This window comes from Mustelus asterias, chromosome 12 (genome assembly GCF_964213995.1).
Source record: "Mustelus asterias chromosome 12, sMusAst1.hap1.1, whole genome shotgun sequence".
Classification (NCBI taxonomy): domain Eukaryota; kingdom Metazoa; phylum Chordata; class Chondrichthyes; order Carcharhiniformes; family Triakidae; genus Mustelus; species Mustelus asterias.
In genome coordinates, this window is record NC_135812.1 from 51,074,465 (window position 1) to 51,091,888 (window position 17,424).

A 17,424-nucleotide genomic window follows, 5' to 3' on the forward strand; every position below is an offset into this window, starting at 1 on the left:
TCCAACAGGTTTATTTGGTAGCACAAGCTTTCAGAATGCTGCTCCTTCACCTGAGGAAGGAGCAGTGCACCAAATGCTCGTGCTACCAAATAAACCTGTTGGACTTTAACCTGGTGTTGTGAGACTTGTTACTGTGCTATCCCCATAACACCATGTATTTATCCTAGCCACTCCCCCTGACACGAAGAGGCACTTTAGCATGGCCAATCCACCTAACCCGCACATCTTTGGACTGTGGGAGCACCCGGAGGAAACCCGCACAGACATAGGGAGAACATGCAAATTCCACACAGCCACCCAAGCCAGAAATCGAACCCGATCCCTGGTGCTGTGAGGCAGCAGTGCTAACCACTGTGCCACCATGTTGCCCCCATTATTTTATAGATTATTTTATAGTTGAGGTAATAGCTAGTATTTAAAGAAATGTTACACGGTCTACAACAAATATACATTTCTCAAAAACACAAAAACCCAACAGGAAATGTGAATCGACCGTGACTAACAAGAGAAGTTGAAGATTGCATCAGGTCAAAGGAAGGGGCTTATAAGGAGCCGGAGGAAACTGGTAAACCCAAGGACTGGGAGCAATGTAGAATCCAACAAAGGAGGCCCAAGAAACTGAGAAAGAAAGAGAGAAGAGAATATGAATGCAAACCAGTGGGGAGCATAGAGACAAACTATAAAAACATTTTTAGGTATGTGAAAAGGAAAAGATAAGTAAGGGCAAATCTGGGTCCATTATAGGCAGGGACAGGAGAATTAATAATGGAAATGGGGAAATGGTGGGGAAACTAAACAGTTACTTTGTGTCTGCCTTTACAGAGGAGGATACAGAAATTTTAGGGAACTGAGGGACTTGTGAAACTGAGGAATTGAAAGAAATTGGTAATTTATAAGGGGTAGTACTCAAAAAATCAATCGTATTGTAGGTTGATAAATCCCCCCAGACCAGATGAGTCAGAATGTTGAAGGAAGTGGCTGTAGAGATAGTGGATGCATTGGTGGTTATCTTTCAAAATTCAATAGGTTCTGAAATGGTTCCTGCAGATCGGAAAGTAGCAAATGTAACCCCATTATTTAAGAGGAGAGAGACAGAGAGAAAATGGAGAACTACAGACCTGCTACCTTATGGGGAAAATGTTAGAATCTATTATAAAGGAAACAATAATTGAACACTTAGAAAATGATGATGTGATTGGGCAGAGTCAACATGGATTGTTGGTGGGGGGAACGGTGGCACAGTGGTTAGCACTGCTGTCTCAGTGCCTCTGGGACCCATGTTCAACTCTGCCCTTGGGTCATTGTCTGTGTGGAGTTTGCATATTCTCCCTGTGTCTGCCTGGGTTTCCTCCCACATTCTGGAAGACCTGCTGGTTAGTTGCATTGTCCATGCTAAATTCTTCCTCAGTGTACCCGAACAGGCACTGGAGTGTGACAACTAGGGAATTTTCACAGTAACTTCATTACAGTTTTAATATAAGCTTACTTGTGACACTAATAAATCATAGAAATCATAGAAAACCTACAGTACAGAAAGAGGCCATTTGGCCCATCGAGTCTGCACCGACCACAATCCCACCCAGGCTCTACCCCCATATCCCTACATATTTTACCCACTAATCCCTCTAATCTACACATCCCAGGACACTAAGGGGCAATTTTAGCCTGGCCAATCAACCTAACCCGCACATCTTTGGACTGTGGGAGGAAACCGGAGCACCCGGAGGAAACCCACGCAGACACGAGGAGAATGTGCAAACTCCACACAGACAGTGACCCAAGCCGGGAATCGAACCCAGGTCCCTGGAGCTGTGAAGCAGCAGTGCTAACCACTGTGCTACAGTGCCGCTATAAAACTATTAACTATTATGAAAGGGAAATCATGTTTGACAAATCTGACGGAGTTTTTTGAGGATGTTACCTGTAGCATAGATAAAAGAGAATCAGAGGATGTGGTGTCTTTGGATTTTCAGAAAGCTTTTGATGAGGTCCCACGCAAGAGATTAGTACACAAAATTCGAGCACATGGGATTGGCGGTGATATACTGCTATGGATTGAGAATTGGTTAAGAGACAGAAAACAGAGAGCAGTGGGTGAATCTCAGGATGGCAGGCTGTTTATGGAGTATCGTAAGGATCAGTGTTGGGTCATGGAATGGGAAGGTCAGTGTCAAGCTGGATTTTAAAAATTGGTGTGAGGACAGAACAGCGAGTTGTAGCGAATGGTTATTTTTCAGGAGGATGGTAGACAGTGCTGTCCCCAAGGATCAGTGTCATGATCACCTGCTTTTTCATATGCACAGATGGGATGAAAATTAGAATACAGAGTGAAATTTCAAAATTGGCTGATGTTATTAAACTTGAAGGCGGCACGGTGGCACAGTGGTTAGCACTGCTGCTTCACAGCACCAGGGATCGGGTTCCATTCCTGGCTTGGGTCACTGTCTCTGTGGAGTTTGCACATTCGCCCCGTGTCTGCGTGGGTTTCCTCCGGGTGCTCCGGTTTCCTCCCACACTCCAAAGATGTGCGGGTCAAGTGGATTGGCCATGCTAAATTGCCCCTTAGTGTCAGGGAGATTAACAGGGTAAATATGTGGGTTAACAGGGATAAGGCCTGGGTGGGATTGTGGTCAGTGCACACTCGATGGGCCAAATGGCCTCCTTCTGCATTGTAGGGATTCTATGTTTGAATATATGGCAGACAGGGAGGATGATACCAATCGATTGCAACAGGACAGGACTAGGCTAACAGAGTGGGCAGACAGGTGGTAAACTGAGGTGATGCATTCTGGCTGAAGGGATAGGGAGAGGTAATATAGACTTCGAGTGTTCAGGGGCAGTGGGATCTGGGGGGAGTGGGAGGTGAGGGGGTGGGTGGGTAAATGTTTATGTGCAGAGACTTTTGAAGGGGACAGATCATATTGAGAGTGCGATTAGCATCATAAACAGGAGCAAAAGCAGGGGAGTTATGCTGAACATTTTTAAAGCTCTGGTTAAATCCCAATGAGAGTATTGTGTCCAGTTCTGTCACCACACTTGAGGAAGAATGTAAGGATTGCCGAGAGGGTGAAGAGGAGATTTCCCAGAATGGTTCCAGAGATGAGTAGTTTTATTTACAAAGATAGGGTTGGAGAAGCTGGGGTTGTTCCTTGGAGTAAAAGAGATTGAGAAGAGGTTTGATAGAGGTGTACAAGATTACGTTAGGGTAGATAAGATAAATAAGGAAACTATTGCCATTGACTGATGGTACAGAGACTAGAGGGCACAGATTTAAGAAATGTAGGGGAATGTGAGGAAGAACATTTTTATGCAGCAAGTTGTAATGACCCGGAACTCAATACCTTTGAGGGTGGTGGAAGCAGGGATGCTCAAATGGAGAAATGTGAGTCTGACCATTTGATTCTGTTGATGCAGTTCATAGATGGCCTCATTATTAATGTCTGGCAGAGCTCCAAAACTCACTAATGGGTTACATCAACATGAGGTCTGCTCACACAGGCTGAAATGGATTGTTAGCTTTGATTTATTGACATTTTCATGAGGTTATAGTAAGCTTATCATTTCTTTGAACTGCTTTGTTCAAAGTTTAAGAAAGTGAGGTAGAACTTCTCTACTGCTACTATGGTGGCGCTGTCTGATTGACACTTTTATAGGGCTGTAAGAGCAGCAATTCTGAAGAAAATCTTGAAGGGATATTTTTTTAAGTGCAGTTCAAGACTTACCATTGTTACCATAAGACTCCTTGGTTCTACAGTGCATTCTGGGTAAGTGAAGATACAGTTGTGGGGGGAATATGGGGTTGTGAGGGACCAAGGACCTAACAGACTTTCAGAAAATTGGGTTGTAGTCCCAAAGAACTAGGGTGGCCCTTCGAACCAGTCTGCCTCTGCACCTGCCTGCATCAATGGAGATGTTTCTCTTCATCTCAGTTTTAAAAGGGACAGCCCCAATTTTAAACCATGCCCCCTAGTTCTAGATCCTTTCAGCATCCTCCCTGTCAAATCCCCTCAGGAACCTATATGTTTCAAGAAGATCACCTACTCTGAACTGTAAAAATATAGGCCCAGCCCGCTCAACCTTTCCTCGTAAGCTTCACCACAGGAATCAGTCGAGGGAACTTTGATAGAATTATAGAATCCCTACAGTGCAGGAGAAGGCTATTTGGCCCATTGAGTCTGTACCGACAACAATCCCACCCAAGCCCTATCCCCTTAACCCCATGTATTTACCCTGTTAGTCCCCCTGACACTAAGGGGCAATTTAGCATGGCCAATCCACCTAACCCGCACATCTTTGGACTATGGGAGGAAACCGGAGCACCCAAAGGAAACTCACGCAAACACAGGGAAAATGTGCAGACTCCAAATATACAGTGACCCAAGCTGGGAATTGAATCTGGGTCCCTGAAGCTGTGAGGCAGCAGTGCTAACCACTGTGCCACCATGCCACCCTCTCTGAGCTGATTCTAAAACAATTATATTCTTTCTTATGAAAAGAAACCAAAACTGTACACAGCGCTCCATGTACAGTCTAACAGCTGTAAAACTGAAGCAAAACTTCCCTACTTTTAAATGTGATTCCTCTTGCAATTAGGGCCAACGGTCCTTTTGCCTTTCCAATAACTTGCTGTACCTGCATACTGACTTTTTGTAATTCATGTACAAGGGCACCCAGATCCCTCGGTGCCGTACAGTTTTTATTTAATTTTTACTCCATTCTTAAAGTTACAAAGCCAATGCTCAGAGTGGACCAGACAGACCTGAACTCTACTCCTCGCTCGCTCGAAAAAACAAATTCAAATTGAATCCAATTCATGGTCCCCACAAGAGAGACAAACAAGATCCAAGCTGACAAGGACAGACAGTAAAAGGGAATACACAATAAATAGGAATATACTGAGAGGGATAGATGAAGTGAGAGATCTTGGCGTACAAATGCACAGGTCCCTAAAGGCACCAGTACAGGTAGATAGGGTTGTAAAGAAGGCATATGGAATGTTCTTCTTCATGGCAGAGGTGTAGAATATAAAAGCAGGGATATAATGATGGAACTGTATAGGACACTGGTGAAGCCACAATGGGAGTATTGTGTGCAGTTCTGGTCACTACATTACAGGAAGGACATAATTGCTCTGGAGAGAGTGCAGAGGAGAGTTACTAGAATATTGCCAGGGCTGGAGAATTGTAGCTACAAGGAGAGATTGGAGCGGCTGAGGGGTGACAAGATTGAGGTGTACAAAATTGTGAGGGATAGAGAGAGAGTAGACAGGAGGAACCTGTTTCCCTTGGCAGCGAGTTCAAAAACCAGGGGTCATTGATTCAAGCTCAGTGATAGAAGGGTTAGAGGGGACATGAGGAAAAGCTATTTTACACAGAGTGGTGTCTGGAATTCACTGCTTGAGTTGATGGTGGAGGCAGAGACCCTAAACTCTTTTAAAAAGTACCTGAATCTGCCTCTTAAGTGCTGTAAGATGCAGGGCTGTGGACTGGGTGCAGGAAGATGGGATTTGAAAGAGCACTTGGGTGTCTTTGGTCGGCATGGTCAAGATGGGCTGAATGGCCCACTTCTGTGCTGTATCATTTCTATGGTTCTAAGATAAGGCATTGTACCCCACTGTACAGTTCTGCAATATCTCTCAATTTAAATAATATACTGCTTTTCTATTCTTCATGACCAAGTGGAAAAGTTCACATTTTCCCACATTATACTCCATCTGCCAGAATGTTCACCCACTCACTTAACTTGTCGGTCCCTTTGCTTATATCCTCTTCACAACTTACTTTGCTGGCCTATTTAGGAGTCATCAGCAAATTTAGCAAACATACATTCAGTCCCTTCATCCAAATCATAAATTGCAAATAGTTGAGAACCCAGCATTGGCTCGTCAGTTACAGCCCGTCAACTGGAAAATGACCCAAAAGGGATTTGTGACATCCTTTCAGTTCACTGTCACCATGACAGCTTTTAATTAGAAAACAGCCATTATCAGCAATGCCTTACAGGTAAATGTGGACCAGGTTGTCAATAGAGTTTCAATAAATTCTGAGATAGAATGTTACACATTACAAAATGTTACAAGATAGACTCCAAACAACATTGTTAATAATATCATGTATTTATGGTTAAGTAGCAAATTCTAAGCAGTCTGGTAAAGGGAGACAGCAACATCGTCAGAAATGTGTGAAAAGTGTGAAAACAACACAGGACATACGACTCTGAAAAGGTGCCAAATCTCTGTTATAGACCAGTTGAGTATTGCTCTTGAAATAGTGTCATTTGTAGCTCAGTGAGCAAAGCTCATCTCTGAGTCACGAGGTCATGTGGTCAAGTTCCATGCCAGAGACCTGAGCACAAAATCTGGGCTGATGCTGCAGTGCAATACTGAGGGAGAGCTGCACCGTTCTTGGTGCTGTCTTTCAGATGAAGCATTAAATGAGGTCCTCTGCTGGATGGGAAGGCTCTCAGCACTGATACAAATAGCAGGGGGGATTTTACCTTGTGTTCAACCCCATTGCTTATCCCTCAATCCAATTAAATTAGCTATTGTGATTCTGACATTGCAGTATTGACAATACTTCAAATGTAGCTCATTGACTGTACATCATTTTGGGACAACCAGAAGTTGAGAGAGGCACTATGTAAATGCAATTCTTTCCTTTTAATCTGAGAATTATACAGTTTATCTATGAGTCAACCCACAGCACGTGGACTGCAGAGATTCAAGAAGGCAGCTCACCTCCACCTTCTCAAGGGCAACTAGGGATCGGCAATAAATGCTGGCCAGCCAGTGGCGCCCATGTCCCAAGAGTGAATAAAAAAAAACTTTTCTCACTTACCTTACCACCCACCATCCGTCAAGCAATTTATGAATAACATCAACCAGTTCATCTTCACACAGGCTCATCTCATCCTCCTGGGCTGCTGTATAGCTTTTAATTACTTTGTACAGCTCACCTACAACATAAAACAAGGGGCTAATTACTCTTCTCCCAGGATATTCTGGTGAACACATCTAAACTAATTTCTCCGGAATGGTTTAACATGTATCAGAAACAACTTCAGAATGCACCTGCATTGTATCCTGTTCAACTACGACTTGTATTTATTTGGTATCTTGAGGGCAGCATGGTGGCACAGTGGTTAGCACTGCTGCCTCACAGCGGCAGGGACCCAGGTTCGATTCTCGGCTTGGGTCACTGTCTGTGTGGAGTCCGCACATTCTCCCCGTGTCTATGCGGGTTTCCTCCGGGTGCTCCGGTTTCCTCCCACAGTCCAAAGATGTACCAGGTTAGGTGGATTTGCTAAATTTAGTGTCAGGGGACTAGCTAGGATAAATGCATGGGGTTATGGGGATAGGGCCTGGGTGGGATTGTGGTGGGTGCAGACTCGATGGGCTGAATGGCCTCCTTCTGCACGTATGGATTCTATGGTTCTATCTTCAAGATAGCAGAACATCCCAAGGTGCTTCACAGGGGTGTTATCAAAGTAACTGAGTAATACAAGGAGATACTGGTACAGGTGACCAAAAGCTCGGTCAAAGACATTTAAGAAGTGTCCCAAAGTGGAATCAGAGAATCCCTAGACTGCAGAAGGAGGCCATTCGGCCCATCGAGTCTGTACCGACCACGATCCCACCCAGGCCCTATTCCCATAACCCGACATATTTACCATTAATTTCTTGACACTAGGGTCAATTTAGCATAGCCAATCAACCTAACCGGCACACCTTTGGACTGTGGGAGGAAACCCACGCAGACACAGGGAGAATGTGCAAACTCCACACAGAGAATGACCTGAGGCCGGAATTGAACCCAGGTCCCTGGCACTGTGATGCACATCAATTTAGACACGAGGCTCGAGGCTTCAGTAAATGAAGGCTTTTATTTACTATTAATGAAGCTATCAGAACTTAAGTACACTATCCCAGACTGAAGGGGTCCCGGCCAGAGCAGGGACTCTTATACCTCTCCCAGGAGGCGGAGCCCGACTGGGATGTGCCACAACAGTAACAAACACAGGTGTAACAACCCCACCCTAACCCAACAGCAACAGTAGTACAATCCAACAGTAACATATATACATCCTTGTAGTACTGGCCAGCCCTGGCTCAGTACTATCCAGTGGGAACCAACGATGGTTCACCACACACTGAGAGGCAGCAGTGCTAACTACTGTGCCACCATGCCGCTGTACAGTGAGGTTTTTGTTTAATTGTTCATGGGATGTGGGTGTCCCTGACTCAGCCAGGATTTATTGCTCATCCCTAATTGCCTTTGAGAAGCTGCCTTCTTGAACCACTGCAACCCATGAGGTGTAGGTACACTCACAGTGCTGTTAGGGAGGGATCCAGAATTTTGATTCAGTGACAGTGAAGGAATAGTGATGGAAGGGAGCTTGCAGGTAGTGGTGTTCCCATGCATCTGCTGCCCATGTCCTTCTATGCAGTAGTGGTTACAGTTTTGGAACATGCTGATGAAGGGATGTTGGCAATTGTGGCAGTACATCTTGTAGAAGTTACACTTGTAAAAGTGACACTATGTGTTGATGGTGGAGAGAGTGAATATTTAAAGTGGTGCATGTACTGTAAAGTAAAAGCAAATTATTGTGGATGCTGGAATCTGAAACAAAACAGAAAACGCTTGAAAATCTCAACAGGGCTGGCAGCATCTGTGGAGGGAAAATAGAGCTCACATTTCGAGTCCGGATGACCCTTCGTCAGAGCTCAAGGCTGCAACTTCTGCTCTGTTGTCAGCTCTGACGAAGGGTCATCTAGACTCGAAAAGTTGGTTCTGTTCTCTCTCCACAGATGCTGTCAGACCTACTGGGATTTTCCAGCATTTTCTGCTTTTGTTGATTTAGTAAAAGGGTCTGGCACATACAGCGTTAATGTGGGAGTGAATACAGTCTCCACACAGTGATGTGAGAAGACCCTTGACACAGAGCCAGGGGTCCATGCTGGTGTTCAGCAGAGACAGATTAAAAGCAGTGACAGTGAAGGAGCAGCACGGTAGCACTGCTGCCTCACAGCGCCAGGGACCCAGGTTCGATTCCCGGTTTGGGTCACTGTCTGTGCGGAGTTTGCACGTTCTCCCCGTGTCTGTGCGGGTTTTCTCCGGGTGCTCCGATTTCCTCCCACAGTCCGAAAGATGTGCTGGTTACGTGTGTTGGCCATGCTAAATTCTCCCTCAGTGTATCCGAACCGGCGCCGGAGTGTGGCGACTAGGGGATTTTCACAGTAACTTCATTGCAATGTGACATTAATAAATAAACTTAGCCTGTATAATTTACTGCGTACATGTAAATAGTTCTTTTTTTTGGATATGTTTATTGAAAATGTTCTTATATTTTACATAGCGAACAAACACAGATACAGATCCACACAGTGCTCGCGTGTACATTCCAATGTGATTGGCCACAGAGCTCCCCGTGGCCAGGGGACAAGCCCCTGGTACTCCCGGCACCCACCCCTGCCCAAGTCCCATCTAATTGCACCGGTAAAAACGGTAATAATAGAAAAACGAAAAGGCAGAGGAATACCGCTGGAGAACAAACTGAACGCCCAAACAGCCCAGGCTACAAACTAGCGAGCGGAGAAAAGAAAGAGAGACAGCGAAGGAGAGAGAAGAAAGAGAGTGAGATAGAAAAGAGAAAAGTTCTCGTGTTGGTCCCCACACCTCGGCAGGTGGGCGGGTAACTCGGGTAAAGAGCAAGGGCACATCCACCAATCGAGGGAGGGGAGGGTTCTGTGGGAGCCCCCAGGGTCCTGGGGCCATTGGGTATCTATTCACCCGGCTCCAACTGCAGCGTCCCAACATGCGCTAGAAATGGTTGCCAGGTCTTTTAGAACCTAGCAGAGGACCCATGTGTGGTGAACCATAGTTGGTTACCACTATGAGTGCTGAGCCATGGATGGTCAGCACTATGGGTATTTGTAGATATGTTACTGTTGTCACTGTTGGGGTTAGGGTTGGGGTGTTCTACCTGTTGATATTGTTCTGTGGTACACTCCAGTTGGCTCCGCCTACCTGGAGAAGTATAAAGGTCACTGCACTGCCTGGTGACCCTTTAGTCTGGGATTGTATTGTATATAGTGTGCTCCATTCTTGTTAGTAATAAAAGCCTTTATTTCCCGGGTACAATCTAGCCTCCCGAGTGATTTAATCATGCATCACCATGTAACGTGCACCTCATCTTCTCCAGCTTAATGGTATCTACCACCTCCTTCACCCACTGTGAGTGCGTCGGGAGTGCACCTGATTTCCACCTAAACAGGATTAGTCGTCTTGCCAGGAGTGTAGTGAAAGCTACAAAATCCGCTTGGAATTTCAGCAGCCGCTGATTTAAAGGCACGACCCAAAACAGGGCAGTCTGGGGGAGTGCACTTATGTCCTGATCTAGCATTGCCACAATCATCCCAAATATTGATGTCCAGTGGTTATACAGTGATGGGCAAACCCAGAACATATGTAAGAGGGTGGTGGGAGCTTGCCGGCACCGTTCACAAATGGGGCTTGTGCCTGGCTACATTCTGGAGAGTCTAACCCTGGTTGGATATGCTCTGTGAAGGAGTTTACATTGTATCACACCCAGCTTGGTACATACTGAGGAGGAGTGTACTCGATGCAGCACCATGTCCCAATCCTCCTCCAAGAACTCTTCCCCCGAATCTCGTTGCCATAAAGATTTAACCACTGATGGAGCGATTTGTTGGGACAGAATTTGAGAATAAAGAACAGAAATGATACCACGCATAGTAATAGAAGGCACCAAGAAGATGCCAGTGGAGGCACAAGGTGGGAGCGTTGGAAACTGTGGGTTGGCCCTACGCACAAAGTCTCGAATTTGCAAATATGTGAAAAACGCGTTACAGGTAAAGCAAACTTATCCACCATCTGCTGGAATGACGCAAACACGCCAAGCTCCAGAATGTTCTGATCCCGTGCTTGACCCATATGTTGAAGGCACCATCCAAAACAGACGGAGGAATAAAATGGTTAGCCGATACTGAGGAGGCCAGCGATCAGGCCTGAAACCCAAAGTGTGTCTAAATTGTGTCCAAGTTCTAAGAGTTGACTTGACAAGTGCAATTTACCAAGAAAGACGGAGCACAGGAGGAGGATTCTAACTGCAGCCAACAAGGAACCTCCTGTTGCCTCTCTCTCTCTGCACCCAACACACTACCGTTCTCATAGTGGCTGCCTAATAATAAGATAGAAAATTGGGCAATCCCACACCGCTCCCCCCACCCCCTCTCCCCCCTCCTGTTTAGGGCTTTGCAAGACTGTCCTCTGCATTCTTGGTTTTTTCCTATTCCAGACGAAGCTTGAAATGAGCCGATCAAGTCTGTGAGAAAAGGATTTGGGGATTTGGGGGGATAGAGAAGGGGAGAGCTCAGACCAAAGGATTGAGATGTGTTTACTTTAATGCCAGGAGTATAGTGAATAAAGGGGATGAGCTCAGAGCGTGGATCGATGCCTGGAACTGTGACGTGGTGGCCATTATGGAGACTTGGATGTCTCAGGGACAGGACTGGATACTCCAGGTGCCGGGATTCGAATGTTTCAGGAAGGACAGGGAGGGAGGCAAGAGAGGGGGTGGAGTGGCACTGCTGATCAGGGTAGTGTCACAGCTGTAGAGAGGGTGTATGCTGTGGAGGGATTGTCTACAGAGTCTCTGTGGGTGGAAGTTCGGAGTGGGAAGGGGTCGATCACTTTGCTGGGAGTTTTCTATAGGCCGCCCAATAGTGACAGGGAGGTGGAGGAGCAGATAGGGAAACAGATCCTGGAGAGTTGCAATAATAGCAGAGTTGTTGTGATGGGAGACTTTAATTTCCCAAACATAGATTGGGATATCCCTAGGGTAAGGGGATTGGATGGGGAGGAGTTCGTTAGGTGTGGTCAGGAGGGTTTCCTGACACAGCATGTGGACAAGCCTACAAGAGGAGAGGCTGTACTTGATCTGATACTGACCAATGAGCCTGGACAGGTGTCAGATCTCTCAGTGGGACAGCATCTTGGGGATAGCGATCATAACTCTATCTCCTTTATGCTTGCATTGGAAAAAGAGGGGATCAGGCAAGCTAGGAAAGCGTTTATATGGAGTAAGGGGAAATATGAAGGCATAAGGCAGCAAATTAGAGGAGTAAATTGGAAGGAGGTATTCTCGGGGAAATGTACAGAAGAAAGGTGGCAGTTTTTCAAGGAATGTCTGTCTAGGGTTCTACAGGACAACGTTCCGAGCAGACAGGGAGGAGTTGGTAGGTTAAGGGAACCGTGGTGCACGAAAGCTGTGCGGGACCTAGTCGAGAAGAAAAGGAAAGCGTACAAAAGGTTCAGAGAGCTTGGTGAAGATAGGGATCTAGATGAGTATACGGCTTGTAGGAAGGGACTAAAGAAGGAAATTAGGAGAGCCAGAAGGGGTCACAAGAAGGCCTTGGCAAGTAGAATTAAGGAAAACCCTAAGGCGTTCTATAAATATGTGAAGAGTAAAAGGATGAGACGTGAAGGTATAGGGCCTATAAAAGGTGAAGGCGGGAAAATCAGTACGGAACCAGTAGAAATGGCAGAGGTGCTTAATGAGTATTTTGCCTCGGTTTTCACAGAGGAGAAGGACATGGGTGGATGTACTGTGGGCTTGCGGTGGACTGAAAAGATTGAGTATGTGGACTTTAACAAAGAGGTTGTGCTGGAATCTTTGAATGGCATCAAGATACATAAGTCGCCAGGTCCAGATGGGATGTACCCCAGGTTACTGTGGGAGGCGAGGGAAGAGATTGCAGAGCCTCTGGCAATGATCTTTGCGTTGACGATGGAGACGGGAGAGGTGCCGGAGGATTGGAGGATTGCGGATGTGGTTCCTATTTTCAAGAAGGGGAATAGGGATAGCCCAGGAAATTACCGACCGGTGAGTCTAACCTCAGTGGTTGGTAAGCTGATGGAGAAGATCCTGAGGGACAAGATTTATGAGCATTTGGAGAGGTTTAGTATGCTCAAGAATACTCAGCATGGCTTTGTCAAAGGCAGATCATGCCTTACGAGCCTGGTGGAGTTCTTCGAAAATGTGACTAAACACATTGACGAAGGGAAAGCGGTAGATGTGGTTTATATGGATTTTAGCAAGGCGTTCGATAAGGTCCCCCATGCAAGGCTTCTAGAAAAAGTGAGAGGGCATGGGATCCAAGGGGCTGCTGCCCTGTGGATCCAGAACTGGCTTGCTCAAAGGAGGCAGAGAGTGTGTATAGATGGGTCTTTTTCTAAATGGAGGTCGGTCACCAGTGGTGTGCCCCAGGGATCTGTTCTGGGACCCTTGCTGTTTGTCATTTTCATAAATGACCTGGATGAGGAAGTGGAGGGATGGGTTGGTAAGTTTGCCGATGACACAAAGGTTGGTGGGGTTGTGGATAGTCTGCAGGGATGTCAGAAGTTACAGAGGGACATAGATAGGATGCAAGACTGGGCAGACAAGTGGCAGATGGACTTCAACCCAGATAAATGCGTTGTGGTCCATTTTGGCAGGTCGAATGGTATGAAGGAGTACAATATAAAGGGAAAGACTCTTAGTACTGTAGAGGATCAGAAGGACCTTGGGGTCCGGGTCCATAGGACTCTAAAATCAGCCCCACAGGTGGAGGAGGTGATTAAGAAGGCGTATGGTGTGCTGGCCTTTACCAATTGAGGGATTGAGTTTAGGAGTCCGGGGATAATGATGCAGCTATATAAGACCCTCGTCAGACCCCACTTGGAGTACTGTGCTCAGTTCTGGTCGCCTCATTACAGGAAGGAAGTGGAAAAGATTGAAAGGGTGCAGAGGAGATTTACAAGGATGTTGCCTGGATTGAGTGGCATGCCTTATGAGGATAGGCTGAGGGTGCTCGGTCTTTTCTCCTTGGAGAGACGTAGGATGAGAGGAGACCTAATAGAGGTATATAAAATGTTGAGAGGCATAGATCGGGTGGACTCTCAGAGGCTTTTTCCCAGGGTGGAAATGGCTGCTACGAGAGGACACAGGTTTAAGGTGCTGGGGGGTAGGTACAGGGGAAATGTTAGGGGGAAGTTTTTCACACAGAGGGTGGTGGGCGAGTGGAATCGGCTGCCATCAGTAGTGGTGGAGGCAAACTCAATAGGGTCTTTTAAGAGACTCCTGGATGAGTACATGGGACTTAATAGGATGGAGGGTTACAGGTAGGCCTAAAAGGTAGGGATGTGTTCGGCACAACTTGTGGGGCCGAAAGGCCTGTTTTGTGCTGTAGTTTTCTATGTTTCTATATTTCTATGAACACCGGGATGCACTGAAAGAGATGTAAAAACTCAGGTAGTATGTTCATCTTCACTGCATTGATACGGCCCACTAATGATAACAGGAGGATGGACCAATGTTTGAGGTCCTTTTCCATCCGCCCTATGAGTAGAGCAAAGTTAGTTCCAAAGAGCTCACTAAATTTGCTAGTCACTTGCACCCCAAGTAAGTAAACAGCCAAGTGACAATCTCGAAAGGCAGGGTGTGGAGTGGGAGGCTATGAGCCGCTGCATTCAAAGGAAGGAGCTTGCTCTTATTCATGTTAAGTTTGTACCCCACAATATGACCAAACTTTATAGTATAGATAAGACTTCAGGAATCGAATTGGACGGGTCACCGACATACAATAATAGGTCGTCCGCATACAACGATACTCTCCGCTCGATTCCCTGCTGACTTATCCCCACCCACTTGTTTGCTGTTGCAAAAAGCTGCAGCAAGAGGTTCTATCGCAATGGCAAATAACAGAGGGGAGAGGGGGCATCCTTTCCTAGTGCCCAGGGACAAAGGGAAAACAGCTGAATGCACATTGTTTGTCCGGACCGAGGCTAGAAGGGTGGAATAGAGTATTTTGATCCAGGAGATGAGTTTTGGGCCGAACCTGAACCTCCCGAGAGCATAAAATAACTAATCCCATTCCACCCGATCAAAAGCTTTTTCAGTGTTCTCTGTTAGCTTGGAGGTGGCAGGTACACATATAATGTTAAACAGCTGCTGAATATTCAAGTACGTATGTCTATTTTTAATGAACCCAGTCTGGTCAGGCGAGATGATGGAGGGCAGAATGTCCACCAAGAGAAAGGCCAGAATCTTAGAGATCAGTTTGAGATCCACATTCAGCAATGGGAGCTGCAGATTTGCAGGACCTTATTCTTTTCAAGGATAAGTGAAATTGTCGCTTGCCTCAAAGTCTGCAGGAGAGAGCGGTTCTCATATGATTCATTGATCATGTGCAGTAGCAGGGGAGCCAACCTACATTGTTTTGTAGAATTCGATGGGGTCCCCATCTGGTCCTGGACATTTCCCACTCAGCATAGTTCTGGCCGCCCTAGCAATTTCTTCAACGTCGATTGGTTTTTCCAGTGCCGTGGCCTCTCCCCTGTCCACCACGGGGAGATTCAGTGCCCCAAAAAACTCCTGAATGTCCGCCTCATTGGCGGTAGTCTCCGAGCTATAGAGGATTGAGTAAAAGTCCCTAAACAGTTCATTTATTTGCTGTGGATCAGTAGAGACCCAATCGGAGTCTGCATTTGTGATATTAGACTTTTGGTGGAGAATTGGCACAGCTGATGAGCTAGTAGCTTGCTTGCCTTGTCCCCATGCTCATAGTGTGTATACTTAGATTTGAACAGCGTCTCTTCCGCTTGACGTGAGGACAAGGTCTCAAACTCCGCCTGTTGTAGTAAACGTTCCTTATTTACCTCTGGGGATGGGCCCACAGCGTACACGGCATCAACTTGGGCGATACGCCCCAGCAGTTCCGATAACCTCCTACCTCGCTGCTTCGCCTAATGCACTGAATAAGATATGATCTGGCCCCTTAAATAATCCTTCAATGTCTCCCATAAGGTACCTGCCGAGACTCTCGGAGCATCTCTAAGAACTCTAAGAATTCATCGATCTGGGTTCGTGGGAGGCAGTGGCATAGCGGTATTGTCGCCGAGCTAGTAATCCAGAGACCCCCGGGTCATGCTCTGGGGGCATGCGTTCGAATCCCGTCATGGCATATACTGAAATTTCAATTCAATAAAAAGGTAGAATTATAGGATTAATTATCACCATGAAACCATTGTAGGCTTTCATATTGTGGACGGCACGGGAGCACAGTGGTTAGCACTGCTGCTTCACAGCTCCAGGGTCCCGGGTTCGATTCCTGGCTCGGGTCACTGTCTGTGTGGAGTTTGCACATTCTCCTCGTGTCTGCGTGGGTTTCCTCCGGGTGCTCCGGTTTCCTCCCACAGTCCAAAGCTGTGCAGGTTAGGTTGATTGGCCAGGTTAAAAATTGCCCCTTAGAGTCCTGAGATGCATAGGTTAGAGGGATTAGCGGGTAAATATGTGGGGGTAGGGCCTGGGTGGGATTGTGGTCGGTGCAGACTCGATGGGCCGAATGGCCTCCTTCTGCACTGTAGGGTTTCTATGATTTCTATGATTCTATAAACAGAAATCTAACAAATTCATCATCAGAGAACAGACAAGTATTAAATCGCCAACGCGTACAGGGGCCCACCCTCCTCCCCTCTACCAAGTCCATTGTCAAGGGAGCATGGTCCGAGATTACAATGGTTTTGTAGGAACATGAGCGCACAGCCGGGAGTAACTTATTATCGACCAAAAAGTAATCTATACGTGAATATGTTCAGTGGACAGGTGAAAAAAAAAAAATTCCCTACTAGTGGGGTTAAGAAACCTCCATGAGTCCGACACGGTGTATTACATGAAAAATGATTTAATCATTTCTGCAGACTGAGAAGATATAGCGGTCCTGGGGAAGGAGCGGTCCAGGGCAGGATTCAATCAACAGTTGAAATCTCTGCCCAGTATCAACCAATGTGAATTCAAATCTGGAAGTAGTGCAAAAAACGATCAGAAAAAGTTTTCACAGTCCCAGTTTGGGGCAAACACATTGGCTAACACCAGAGGCGTCCCATATAATTTACCGTCACAATGACGTATCGGCCATTTGAGTCAGAAATGACATTGGCTACTACCAAGGGTAAGGACTTGTGGATGAGGATTGCCGCCCCCCCCCCCCGCGCCTTGGTGTGAAAAGTTGAATGAAAGCATTGATCCCCCACCCCCTACGGAGTCTAAAATAGGCCACTGGCCTGAGGTGGGTCTCTTGGAGGAATTCACTTTGGGTACCCAGTTGTCGAAGATATTGAAATATCTTACCGCACTTCACTGTATTATTTAATCCCCTGACATTCCAGCTAGAGAACTTGATTGCTCCGAGATCAGAGGGCCTCCTAGCCAGCATTCCACATTCCTAACAGCAGCCTGGTATCCCTCCTCACTGGGGAGTCTCCCCCCAACCGCTGACATCGGCAGACGCCACACCCCAAGGCCCCACCCCGCACTCTCCCCACCGGCCGCGGGGAACTAACCATGAGAGAGGGTGGGCTTGGAAGA

General features: G+C 46.5%; 1 protein-coding gene across 1 annotated transcript in view; it reads right to left on the reverse strand.

The window, feature by feature from the left end:
• ncf1 (neutrophil cytosolic factor 1) overlaps positions 1 to 17,424 on the reverse strand; it is a 78,038-nt gene that overhangs the window by 25,381 nt on the left and 35,233 nt on the right. Inside the window, exon 8 of the mRNA XM_078225221.1 lies at positions 6,837 to 6,954. Within this exon, the coding sequence (XP_078081347.1) occupies positions 6,837 to 6,954 (118 nt within the window). The remainder of the gene's footprint in view (positions 1 to 6,836; positions 6,955 to 17,424) is intronic.